At 37.7% G+C, this 13,918-nt stretch overlaps 1 protein-coding gene across 1 annotated transcript; it reads right to left on the bottom strand.

The window, feature by feature from the left end:
* Positions 1-4,690: 4,690 nt before the first annotated feature.
* lpcat2 (lysophosphatidylcholine acyltransferase 2) lies at positions 4,691-13,705 on the bottom strand. Its single transcript, XM_086264842.1, has 14 exons — positions 13,403-13,705; positions 12,885-13,027; positions 10,959-11,176; positions 10,339-10,451; positions 10,110-10,170; positions 9,642-9,700; positions 9,131-9,165; positions 8,856-8,910; positions 8,562-8,644; positions 8,038-8,163; positions 7,755-7,908; positions 6,987-7,085; positions 6,137-6,278; positions 4,691-5,797 (listed from the first exon to the last, which is right to left on the bottom strand). The coding sequence occupies exons 1-14, from the start codon at positions 13,511-13,513 to the stop codon at positions 5,619-5,621; spliced, it is 1,578 nt and encodes a 525-aa protein (XP_086120968.1). The 5' UTR covers positions 13,514-13,705; the 3' UTR covers positions 4,691-5,618.
* Positions 13,706-13,918: the final 213 nt, after the last annotated feature.

The following is a 13,918-nucleotide window of genomic DNA, read 5'->3' as shown; positions in this document are numbered from 1 at the left end:
AATTGACCATAATCAGCTAAATTGCATGTACTGCGTTTTGTTATGATGTACCTTCAACAAGTGTGTTCCTTCAAATTTTCAGTCATCTTAAATATTATACAATAGCACATTTATTTTAAAGGTAATAGTCCTCACAGTTTTTTGCTGTGCAGGTGCATAATGCAGGTCAAATACTGGGAATGGGCAAATCAGTCTATAACCCTAATCATGCTGTATCCATGGAGTTTTTAAGTCCTCTTCTATCCTCCACTTTTTCCTCAGTCTTCTTTTTCTCTTAAGATTTGGATTCTTCCTGATTGACCTTAGGCTTAAACTGTAATAAACGGAGAGGCAATCTCGCAGCTGCCACAGCATGACCCTCTAGAATTAACCTGAACATTTAGTTAGGGGCAAAGCAAAGACTTTTCCCTTCTAATGCCCTTTAAAACCACACAAACATTTCTTTCCATACAATGCCATATGCACCTATTCTACTTAATAGTTTCAGTCTTGGTAATATTATAAATATAATGACAAATATATACCTTTCTGTCTTACCTTATAATTAAGTTCAAAACAGACACATATGACACAGCTTAAATGAGACTTTCAGGCTATTCTGTAAATCCATAGGCCACAATTTTAACGTAAAGGACCTTTGCCCTTACACATAAAAACAAAAATGCAATTCTTACGTGGTCATTCCGCAGACTTAACTTACCAGGTCTTTACTACATGGCAATCAGTTCATGGTATTAGTACTGAGTGGGTTTGTTTTGTTCTGCTGCCCCTTTAAAGCTCTCTGTTTTAAATCTCTCCAGGCCTCACTAAGGGAGGAGTGTCATTAAATTTTCCCCTCTAGGCTTTAGTAGTATCTGCAAAGATTTAACTACTTCAGCAATGTTAAGTCTTTTTCCTTCTTGCTGTATACATTTGGTGAGTGAAACAGCAGTTTGAGTCAGATGTCTGGGGACAGAGAGCCATGTTCCGAGCAGCACACAGCACATCCTTAAAATATGCCTAAGACAATCCAAACTTGCAGACTAGTAAAGAGAGCTTCAGCCAACACGTACACATAAAAGAAAATCTGTAAGAATGCCATTGTCTCTAAAAAGTCCTCCATCAGTCCTCATCAGTATATCAAAAAGACTTTTATCTTTCAGTTGGTCACATCCTTTCAACCCTTCAGTTGTGGGTAGTAATCATTGGCCTGAAAGGGGAAGCCTAATAGCATGCTGATTGACATGATTATGGTTTGAAAAAAGGCTACAGTTGATCAGGAAGTCTTACATAAAATTTCAAATTATAGATTAGAATCAGACTGCACTAACATCTCCTCTAAGAGACACATTTCAATTTCCATCCTCCAACTTCTACTTTTCTATGATGTAACCATAAATACATATTGTGAAACTGTTGTAAACACTGTAACGCATGATCAAGTTTTGTTGGCAATAGGAATCAAGTAGGAAAAAGAGGAAGAAAATGAGTGTCTAGGCCAGTGGTTCTTAACCTTGTTGGAGGCACCGAACCCCACCAGTTTCATATGCGCATTCACTGAACCCCTCTTTAGTGAAAAATAAAAAAATGATTTTTTTCAAATTCAAGACATAGATATGTTTTTTTATTGGTGCACAAAATGAGCCGTGCATGTCACGGTGGAGGCTCTGCTGAACCCCTGAGACTGACTCACCGAACCCCTAGGGTTCGATCGAACCCGGGTTAAGAACCACTGATCTAGGCATTATTTGGGGTTTGTTTGAAAAATAGAAACACTTTCACACCTTTGTTGGCCAGTCTCACTGGCAAATAAAAGACACATTTCTTTATTTCAACCTCATGCTGACCCATCCTCGACTATTACGCAGGAAAAGTTGTTGCCCTTCATTCACAGAACCATCTGGAAATCAGACAGAGATGTAAAACACCCTAAACACTGAGCAAGAAAACAAACTTTCACTGCAGATACTGGCGCTGGATAACTGATGTTTTATAAGGTTCCCCGAACCTTGCCCTCACCGAGCCCTTCACTGTTTCTATAAACCACTACACAGGAAATGAGGCGCAATCACTTTTCTGAGAGAATAATAGGAGAATGAAAATCAACAAGGTGTCATCTGGTGTGATAAGGAAATGTAACAATGAAATTTGGAGGAACTCCCTGAAGAGCTGTAGGAGAAAGACTGCTAAGCTTAAGCTAGCAAAAGTCAAGGGTGGTCCAACATGTGAGCTGTGAAGGTGTGTACTAATGAGTGCACCGATCGCAGTAAAAATGTATTAAATCAAAATACCAGCGTCTAGAGAGGAAACCATCCAAAAGAATTAAATTAAACATTTACACTGAGCTACAGTTGAACCCAGCACCTGTATCACGTTCAGCCTTTCCAGCTGGCTTTAGTACAGCTGAACTGACAGCAGATTAAACAGTGGGTTCATCTTTACAGAGGGCCATAATGCTGCCAAACATTCATAGACTGTTTTTTTTTTTTTTTGTAAACTATGCAGCACATCTCAAAGTGAAAGCCCATTATGTCATGCCAAATCAGTGGAAAAGATCTCCACTTTACAATTGATACAACCAGGAAGAACAAAGCATTTGTAGTGGACCAGAGATCAAAGCCTTTATCATTTTTCTTACATGTTATCTTTTTAAGGCCTAATTTCAAGCTTGGGTGGGGTAAAAGCGTTAATACCTTTTACGTACTTTCATCCAAACATTTCCAGCATTTCAGCTTGCCAACCTCTTCTTGCCAGAACTTTTGTGCACTCCTCTGACCTGTAAGCTAACGTTAATACTGTGTTTTTGAAACCTTATGTCCATGTTCGTCACTCATAGGAAGGAGGGTCAGACGACTATGTATACACACACCCAGGTATCCTGTTTTTATAATCAGGAAAGTCGATTCTATAGGAACATGAAGTTATTTTGATTTCTTCCTCTTATGTAAGATTCCTAAAACATCCTTGCAATAACAAAGCTGGGGACTTTTCATGTTCGTTTGTTTTTTTTTATTAAGACTTCTTAAAGAAGTCCAGACGCTTTTCTTTGCAAGCTCCTTTGACTACGATGACCTGGATGACTGAGAACCTTCACAGACATATTTTTTTTATTAATATTACATAAAAGCAGATGAATTAGACTATTCTGTTGTTCCTGGAGTTCCATGAGCAAAATGTGGATTTGGATATGGTCAGCATTTGTAGATGTTAAAACATGATATTTGGGATTGCTTGGACTAGAGTGTTTGCCTTGTATACTGAAAGTCAAACCTGTCAGCGCAACATAAAAATCATCCTTAAACTTTTTGAAATACACTAAATGGATTTCAGTTTGCAGAGTGGAACTCCGCCAAGACTGATTCCTGGTTCTGATTTTGCCTGAGAAGGCAGCTCGGTTAAATTGAGGCCCAAAGTTGAGTCACATTAATTTAGGAGTGAGGCCTGTCGGGTTTGACCTTTCCTTCCAGCTTGGCACGGTGAGTCCCCAATCCGTATGAGGCCTGTGTCCAGCTCGCATCCACAGAGGCTGATCACTCACTCAGGTCCTGAGGAGACCAAATCAGATTACCAACACATCTCTCCCACAATCTACTGCGACAGGATTGCCCTGCAGGCATGGCTCAAATGGATACAGCAATATACAAGAACCATCCAGAGGAAAGTGTGAGGATGGAGGGAGATGTGGCCAAAGAGAAGAGCAGAAGCTGGGGGTAGGGAGGGAGTCACACTGTTGTAAGCGCGGCGACAATGTGATTTAATTGATTCCATGCCACCTCATCAATTTTGATTAAAATTAAATGAGCGTCTGTATGTTTGAAAAGGTTAAAACAAATTGAAGGTGGAAATCACAGCTGGTAATCACAGTTTGTGTAACAGCGGGCTTTCAATGAAGAGGCCGCTCTCCATCGCTCATTTCTGCCTTGTCTGTGCATATAAAGCAAGACTGTGCGTTTTTGTGTTTCTGTAGATGTGAGAACAAAGTAACCAAAATTGTATTAAGACTAAAGTTGCATTTAGTGGTTGTTCTCTGCTGAGATCAGGTGAGGAGGATCACACAGTTGTGCTAAAACGTAAGGTAAACGTAAAAGCAACAGTTTCACCAATCAGTTGACAGATCAATATGTACCAAATGATAAGTGATTATAATCTTTTTTTTTTTAGAAATTGAAAATTCCACAAATTCTTAAATGATAAAAGTGGACACATTCTTTCAAGACATGCAAGGATGTTATTTTATTTGCATAAATATTTCTCTGATTCAAATAATTTTAACATTTAAATCCATAGCAAGTGTAATCAGAAAAAACCCCTGAATCATGCTATAGATATCCATAGCTTAAAAAAATCATCCATGTTGGCCAGTAATGAGGTAAATCTTACAAACATGCACAACAACATTTATCCAATTTTATCAGTACATGCCTGCCTTTAATTCCTCCCCCAGTTTAAACCTCATTGTCTAGCGCCAACATCAAAGTAAGGTACAGTCAAAATAGACACAAGGTATTTTAACTCACATTGGCAAGTGGGTGAAGAAAAAAGGCACACACAACAGAACTGCAATGGGTAACTACTGACACCTTGTGGTGATTTTGGAAAAACAGCAGTTCAGCTGTAGCCTGTTTATTGCACTTATGCCTTAATAGAAACAAAGTCTATGAAAGTCATTACAAGTTTCCTCTGTGATGAATAAAAAAAAAATGGCAAAGAGGATTGTGTTCTTGTTTTATTTTAAAAATAACATTTTGCAGTGTTAACAAAAAGCAAAACATAATTGCAATACAACCCACTAAATAAATAACAATGCCTCTAGTTAATCGGGTCTGAAAGCATACCCCACTGGAATATGCTGTTGTGTAGAAGCACCGTAGCCTTTTTGCTCACAAATTGCCCTATTTTCAGTGGTTGATTTGCTTTAGTAAACTTAAAGCTGCACAGACGTGGTGCTGTCTCAGCAACAACAATCTTCAGTAGAAATGCAAATAGATACACATGCAAAGCAAACTTCTGGCTAATTATACAGCTGAGTTACAAGTTCTGTGTCCCTGAGCACCGAGGGTGGGAAAAGTGTAATGCACAGCATCTATGCTCACTGTAGACAAAATTTTAAAACAGAACATATCTGGGTTGCTCACAGTACTCTAATTATACTGTAATAAAGAAGCACAAGGACTCTTTGCTTACATTTAAAATTTGTGTTGATTTGGCAAGATTTCCCACTCTGTTAAAGAAAAATTACAAAGACAAAGGATAAGGTGCACAAGGCTGTGCTCATCTCCGTCAGTAAAAACCCAGCAAAAACCACAGTGATGACTGAAGAATAGGTGTAAACCTTATTTAAAACAATGACCAGTTTTCAGACATATTGTCCTGCTATGACGCACCCCATCTGTGTTTCGTGTCATAGCAAAGCATACACAAAAATACACTGACAGAAAAAATTTGGGGGTAAGTTGCTTTTTATCTATAAGGCACTAAAATCGAAAATCAAAGCTTTCTAAAACTATAAAAATGCAAGCGCTTCACCATATATGACCATTTCTGCTGCAGTGACTTGAATATGCTGACAAGACTGCAACAGCCTTGTATTCATTTCTCTTTTCAGTGAAGTCAAATAAAAGTCACAGTTATGGTCTGTCTTAGTCATCTTTTTTGTCAGATGTGCTCTCCTCTGGTTCTTCCCCTGAACTGGGCTGACCAGCAAGTTCCAGATCACCTGGGTTTGCTTCTTGGATAGCTTGATATCTCTGAAGTTCCAGATAGGTGGTGAAGAGCTTGGCATACTCAGGATGGGTTGCAGCAAATTCTTGAAATTCATCTAAAGAATCAGAACAGAGAAAAACTACAGAGTGCTGTACACACAATAATAATGAACTATTTTTTGAACAATTTAGTCAGTCTGACCCAGGGCAGCTGTGGCTACAACTGTAGCTTGCCTCCACCAGTGTGTGAATGTGAGAGTGAATGAATAGTGGAATTGTAAAGCGCTTTGAGGGTCTCGAAAAGCGCTATATAAATGCAATCCATTATTATTGTTATTATTATTTTATTTATTTAACATTTTCTTGACAAAATATCACCAGGAATCAAATAAGAGGCCACAAGACATAACGGGAGCTTTGCATTAGGCTTTTCTCTTCAATTAGATTCTACTTACTGAAGGTAATGAAACCAGAGCCGTCGGCATCAATCGCTTCAAAAAGTTTGGTCATGTCTACATCTGACACACCCAAAGCAGAGCACAGCAGAGCAGTAAACTCGTCATGGGTGACTTTCTCATCTTCATCTGTGTCAAAAAGCTGCATGAAAGATAATAAAAAGTGAGAAATGAGTAACGACTTTCAAGAAAAAGGTTTCAAAATGATCTTGGACGTTGCACGAAGCAGGAGAAAGTAAGTTTTGATTAGTAAGTTCAAATTGCATCTGACTTTATGGCCAGCAAAATGTTCACAGCAGACACACATTGTTAGCCTGACATTATGCAACCTTCTGTGAATTGTATGCTGCCTTTGTTCTTGCTATACTAAAGCTGCTGCTGTGCACAGACAGTAAGGGCTGGGCTGGTTGATTTTATCTTAACATTGGTCATTTTTTGCATTTAACTTATTCCTTTTGCAAAGTGTATATGCTTTTTATATTTTGGGGTATATATTTCATATATAAACAGTTGCACTGTTTATACTTCTCACAAATTGTCACAGATTACAGTTTAAGCATCTCAGATATATCCTTCATAGCTACTAGTTTATCATGATAGAGTGATAAAACTACTATCAGCAGGAAATGCATGATGCAATAGAAGTAACATATTAGGTGTACAGAAGGGTATTTATACAGAAATGTATAAATACCCTTGAAGGTCATTTGCCTTGCAAAAACCATAGTAGTGCTACCTTGGGCGAGTCAATAAAGGAGCTGTTGTAATTTTTCTTGCTTCACTCCAAGAGATTTGCATAATATTCAGCCCCCAATATGAACACATCAGTATGAGAAATGTATGGTCTCACCTGGAAAGCCATTTTGAGAACATCCTCAGTGTTAGATGGCCTACACAGGATATTCACACCGATAACATATTCTCTGAAGTCTATAGTGCCATCTCCATTCTAGAGAGAGAGGTCAATTAGAACAGATGAGCTGTTAAATGTAAAGATTATTATGATCGACAGCATTTAATCATTTATGGTGCAAGCGCTTGTTGTCTGCTGTTATTCGGTGTCTGGTAATAGTGATAATACTATTTGATTAAGTCTTTACTACTATAGTGATTTGATAACAAGTTTATGAATGCACATGATACAAGGTAACATTCAGTTTTTAGTAAACACATGCTCTCTGACTCATGTTGAAAGTGATGAACACAGATAAGAGAACAGAAAGTATGAAACTCAGTAGCTTTCCCCCTCCAACTGGTGCAACACTGTGACACAGAAATGTATTGGATTTTCACTTCATTTCACATACCCTATTAGAGCTTTATAAAAATAAATATAAAAGGTGTTTTATTTTTTAAGGGTTTGCAAGCGAAGTTTTTCTAAAGTGCCTAAACTTACATAAATACTACAGCTATCAGTAAAATGAACTTCACTATTTTACTGATCATTCACATTCAAATGTGTCCATCTAATAAATGTCATTCGCTTGGCCAGGCCAAATACTGGCTGTTTTAAAACCTTGTGAAGTGGTGCCACGCCACGGCGATATTTGAAAAGGGTAATGTTCAGTTGATTTCAACATATAATGTTTAACAAATATTTAACATACAAGTTTCTCACCCTGTCAAACAGTCTAAACAGATCCTCGAGGACTGGGCTGACAGGAAGCTTTAAGAAACTGGCAAATTCCTCAATAGTTATGCGTCCCCCCTTACAGGTGCTGGCCATGGTTGCAAAACCGTCAAGTTCCTTCCTTATATTGTCCCACTTCAGACTAGTTGAGCCAAACATAATGGTGACAGGTTATATCATAATCAACATTAACAACAATAAGAACCCTTTGAAGCTGCATTGGTCAGTACTAACTGCAATTTTTGGTAACGCTCATATTACATGTTCTTACTTGAGTTTGCGACTAATTTTAGTGAACTCAACCAAGCCAGCCTCCATCGGAAGTGTGAGTTCACCAGCTGAGATCATTAAGCGGCAATCTTCATATGTGTGGTCTGTCACAGGAACGCCCAAAGCCCTAAAAATAGAAGGTTTGCAGACATTTAATCAACTCACTATAGTAGTCAAAGGAGGCACACAAAGATTATAGCAAAGCAATAGCCAGATTCACTGTGCATGGATATAGACCTAAAGACAGTAAAAAATGCAAATTTAGTTTGACAAATTGCACTCACTCTCCAATACTGACCACTTGTTTATTTTCTTATCAGCTTAGTAGCCTTGCATGTGCATAACACTATATTTATGACTTATTTAAACATTTATACAGTACTTTTACTTTCTATAGCAAATTGTTCCACTTTGCATTTGAGCAATATGCAGTGCAATGTGGTTTTGCACAGAACCTCTTTACGAAAAGGCAACATAAATTGCTTTACATAATACATTATACGCTTAAGACTAATGAACACTTACTTGGCCATAGTTTCTCGTACTCTGCTGGCAAACAGAGCGGGGCTTTTCTTCTCTTCCTCTGTGGGGATATGAGGTGGGAGGAACTGGGAAGCATGTAAACAGATGAGAAGTGTATGAGAACAGTCAAACAAAAAGTACACTTAAACCAAAAAGGAAAATAAAAACTTCTGCTAGCCTTAGTTTAAAAGAGTCCTTTTGAGTACATCATATATCCAAAACAACTAAAACTCTTTAAACGACTTCATGAGATAATGTTATTATACAAACACTACGAGAAATCAGAAAATCTCTTACCTCAATTTCTACTGTTGTGTAGAGCTGGCACAGTGTCAAAAGCAGAAGTGTTTTCCTGCATAATCAAAAAAACTGTTATACATTCTCATTCATTAGAACTACAGTGTTGTAAAAATAAGGCAGCCATATAATTGTGCAATAATTATGTTTATTTTCTGGGAAAAAGTGACAGTTTACAAATGCATGCAATTTATAAATATGCATATTTAGACATGCATACTTATAGATCGAGTGATGTATACTGGACGAGGCAAAACTCTATAAAGCATACTCACGACTTGAATCCTTGCCATGTCCAAGTCACTGTATCCTACAGAGAAAAAACACAAGTATATTATTCATTCATTCCTGAATCTTTAACATTGGTATAAGACAGTCTGCACATAGGACTGTGTCATATTATATTATCCACTACAACACTGGTATAAATTTTAAAATCATTTACAAATATATAGGAATGTCATGCTTTTAGATTTCCTAGTGAACACAATGATGAGACAAGCCCACAATCCTCACGAAAATCTGGAGGGAATTGAAGCTTTGAACTGCCGAGCCACAACCAAAAAAAGGTAAAAGATTTAGAAAGTAAGTCGTTCTCCAATAAAATGAAACTATCATAAAAAATACGACTGTTCATTTGTTTGTGAGCAAATCTACAAATCCAACAGGGAATCCAATATATACACTATTCCTATAGTTTTGCACTACATCACTGAACAGATATTACTGGCTGTGTATGTATATGTACGAAAAATGAAAATCTATTACTGTCACAACCCTACTTACCAGTTTGTTAGGATACCTCAGAAGCACAGGCTGCACAGGAACACCAGGAATGAAGGCACCTAAAAGTGGCGTGGGGAACAATAGGTATTAAAATTAAAAAAAAAACCACACAGTGTGTAGTTAAACATGAAGTGCATAGCTGTAAAACTATATGATTTTACTCTGACTTCTCCATTCTCTCACCACATACAGAACCACTCTTATAGGCATCAGTTAACCAAAAGTTAAAACACAAACCACATCAAATATTGATTAAATGGAATAACGTACGAAGAAGCACTCTCTGTTATGAAATCGATGTATTAAATGGATTTGATTTATGTTAAGAGAAAATACTAAATGTTCTATAATACAGTAGTAGATCTAAGTTTTGTATAGTAAAATGTTATCTTTTTTATTTGCATTTGACATGCTGATAGAAATTAAACTAATGATTACACTACACAAAATGTACATTTTATATCTTACCTTGTTTGAACGTGATAAGACATGAGCGATTTGTACATGTTCCTTCTGGAAATATAAGAACCTGAAAAAAAAAGCATCCTTGCTGAATGGTAAAATAATACCCCTCAAAATTGCAAAGATTGCTTTTAAAATAATCTGAGTCAACACTGAATACAGTTTTGCTCCTTTGGAAACAACGAATAAATTCATATAAAAGTCATTTTTATTGAGAATGACTGCAGTGCCAGACCTGTGGCCACTGGCCTCCTGACTTGGCTCTCTTGTTAATCTCGTTGATTGTGTTCTTCCGGGAGTCTGGGTCTGTTCTAGATACCAGCACTGGCTGGAGACTCCGAAGGAACCCTAAAGAGAGAACAAAAGATTAATGGTAATGAACATACAAAAGAATATAGTAATCTTGATCATATTTTCCACTAATCTGGTGCACAGGCTTTAGTTATTTGCATTCGTTTGTAAGTGTTAAATAAGACAGAGTGATATCACTGTTTAACAAATCACATGTGACAGATATGAAATGAGTTATGTGTTGTTATTACTTTTAAAAAGATGGATGAAAAGGCTTATATTAATCAATGTCTTAGCTTGTGTTTACTTCATAGAGTGCATTTGTAAATTTTACTTACTATAACAAGGATTTATGTCAATGACAACTCCAAAGTACTGGACTAATTGATACCCAGTACAGGCAGCAAGTAATGACATTCCATTGTATATATATTACAAGCTCTCCCACGTTTCATAGAGAGTGGGAAACTGTGCATTCAGGTGAAGGCAGATGGAAATGGACTATAACAAACACAGTTTGTCCCTACTTTCCTGTTCGAAACAATCATGCAAAAAGTATCTTACTGCCAAAGATGGGTGTGGCGAGGTTCTCGACACGGGAGACAGTGGAGGGCAGGCCAGCTACAACGCAGACAATCCCATCAAAAAAGGTGGAGTGGGGGGCCACAGCCAGGATGGGTGCGTCATGGCTGCTGGCCTGCTTACCCTTGACCACCACTCGAAAACCCATGCTGAAGAAGTAAGCCCTCCCCAAGGCAGCCATCACTCTTTGACACAAAAATCTGGAGATAAAAAAATTTTTTTTTAAATTGCTGAATTTTTGTGAATGAAAAAAAATGTGAATGGGAAGTGACTGTCTATTCTACACAACAGTGCAAGAAGCTTTGCATGAGAAAATCCTAAATTCTTTACATAAAAAGGGCTGGTATAATATTTTTAATGGGTCTATTTAGACCTTCTTTGTTTATCGGTTCAGTATATTGACTGATGTGTTGTGGTAACAGGATGCGTTTCACAATTTCGTGCTTTTCTTTAACCTTAAAGCGCAAAGTATGTTACTGTTGCCAATTGCTTCCTCAAAAACTGTAGAAAGGAAGGAAGGGGTGTTGCTATGGAGTCAGAGATACAAAATGATGAATGACATTATGAACTTAGTTTCACATACTTAATATGAAACAAATTAAAGAGAATACAAACATGAATATTTAAAGATACATTAATCAATCGGCTCTTACAGTAAAACGTTTTAACGTATGCTATCAGTCAAGTTATTATGGTTAAGTTTCACTTCCTTCATTATGCAGTGTGGGCTTATGCCCTGCTTTAAACTATCATGTCACACTTTCTGTGCTTCTGAGCAATTTGTCACAGGCTCCGAAAATAGTATACAGCCTTTAAGCTGAAGGATGGTTCATCATTTTACTAATGCAAACAAACTATCAAGGTTAAAAAAACCTGTGGTTCGACAAAGCAGGGTGGCGATTTTCACTGGTATCTGCAATACAACACAAATTCATTGATATAAAGCTTTGTAGTAACAGCCTAACCTGTCTGTCAAAAAAAGACAAGACACAAGATTACAAGATTTCAATAGTTTAAACTTATATATTTTTTTCTGTCAGTCATCTGCAAAATGTATGAAAAATGTTGTAGTCTAAGATCACAAGAACTGTTTACACTGTGAACAAGTGTGAAGAAGCCAACACACACCCAAGTAAAATATAGACTACAAAACTAATTGTCATTTTCAGACTATATGTACAGACATACTGTTTAATAAGTCCAGTGGAATGAGTCCTTTTCATACAAGATATAAACAGATATAGAAAATTATTATAATTATAATGTCTGTTATTACTTTTGGACATCAGAGGTGAACAAAGTGGCTAAAACATCATTTCCAGTTCCCCTTAACCCCCCACCGACTAGTTCCTTTCTGAAGGAAACTGAGGTGAGGTATTGCTTGTAAAGAGGATATGATCTAGAAAAGCATGAGTCGACATGAACACAAGTAGCTGCTAATTCATTATTACAGGAACTATTATTTTTTTGGCATGTTTTGCTTCTGTAAAGCATATGAGCGAAAACTGACTTTTTATCCTTCTTCTCACCTCAGTACAATTCATTACTTTTGCAAAACTTAAAGTTCAATATGTTTATTGTTTGATAGATATGTTCAAAGCGTTTAGTAGTAGTAGTTCAATTCACTTTGACAGATGGTGATAAGATGGCGTGCAAGGTGAATGCAGTTGCTTAGCAAACAAAATGTCTGCAGTAAAAAAGGCAAATGGGTTATTGATGTCCCAGATTAGCCAAACAGTTTTTCTGGGCAACCAAGTTTTGAAAAAATAAATAAGCAAAAGATCATTTGCAAGTAAACAAAACTGATGTCAAGAATAAGCTAAATATATTATTATTGTTTTGCTTTAGGTGTGATAAAGTCGTGGCCAACTCTGAGAAAGACTGGATGTTACTGGTATCCATAGTTACCTTCTCCATCCTGTGCTTGGCTCCACAGCTCCTTTCAGAGGCAGCTTGAAGGTGACAATGACAGACACTGGCCATAACACCATCAGAACCAGGGTTATAAAGATAGCTCGAAGAGGGACCAAGAAAATTCCCAACAAGACACACTGCAGGCAGAGGAGTACATTTATGCATATTAATTACAGGCCCAAACCTCCCTGGTGTTCAAGTCACTTGCTGCCTGGCTGAAAACTGACCTCCCACCTAGCAGAAATATGCACGAGCCTAGAAATCCACATTGCTGGAAAGCTTTCTAGAAAGCTCCCAATGGCTCAGTCTGTTGTGCTGCATAGGAGGCTTTACAAGCTGATTGTCAAAGCCGTGTTGGAGAAGATTACAGGCCCTGGATACAGCAGCCTGAGTGCACTATGTCACACTATGAAACACTGTTACCAAACGAGCATTCTTCAAAATCCTGCCTTTGTGCAATCTCTTAAAAAAGCAGAAGAAGAAGAAAAAGAAAAAGAAGAAGAAATACTCACTTTAATTATAGCAGCGTTGCTTAGTTTGGTGTCTTGGACAAACGGGTTGACGACCGCAGGCAAAAGCAGAGATTGTTGCCTCGGCAAGGCACCTACTCGCTGCGGTGGCATCGTAGTCCAGTGAGCGAAATGACGGCTGAAGTTCTAATTTGTAGCCCCGTGATGTTACCATCTCACTTCCTCAACAGAGAACCTGTTCTCATTTGTTGCTGAGCCAAACGGTATCAAGCGCGAGTTACGAGTACAAAACTCAAGCACGCGAGAGCAAAACCGGTAGCTTCAAGCTCCACCTCCGCTGTGCAGTGGGGAATTAAGACTGTTAAGTGAATGTTTGTACACTGTCACTAAATTTTGCAAGGTACTGACTTTAGACAGTACCCTTTCGACAGTATCTAAAATATAGTGGTATCCCATTTAGATGCCTCGAAAAAAATTGGTTCAGATAGGAAAAGATTAAAATTGTCTCGTAGGTTGTGTGCTTTGATAAAATAACACTGGTTAGGACTCCCGGGGGAG

This window comes from Aulonocara sp. 'chitande type north' Nkhata Bay, linkage group LG1 (assembly GCF_057382095.1).
Source record: "Aulonocara sp. 'chitande type north' Nkhata Bay isolate Kocher_YH1m ecotype deep benthic linkage group LG1, A_spYH_male_GT1.1, whole genome shotgun sequence".
In the NCBI taxonomy this organism is placed as follows: domain Eukaryota; kingdom Metazoa; phylum Chordata; class Actinopteri; order Cichliformes; family Cichlidae; genus Aulonocara; species Aulonocara sp. 'chitande type north' Nkhata Bay.
This window is presented reverse-complemented; position numbering and strand designations above follow the sequence as displayed.

Bases quoted from the DNA above. Each gene is read 5' to 3' on its own strand.
- lpcat2 (XM_086264842.1), bottom strand. From the start codon at position 13,513: ATGCCACCGCAGCGAGTAGGTGCCTTGCCGAGGCAACAATCTCTGCTT. The intron at 10,452-10,958 runs GTAAGATACTTT...TTCTCTCTTTAG, and splicing joins CGCCACACCCATCTTTGGCA to GGTTCCTTCGGAGTCTCCAG. The intron at 10,171-10,338 runs GTCTGGCACTGC...TTTTTTTTTCAG, and splicing joins CAGGAGGCCAGTGGCCACAG to GTTCTTATATTTCCAGAAGG.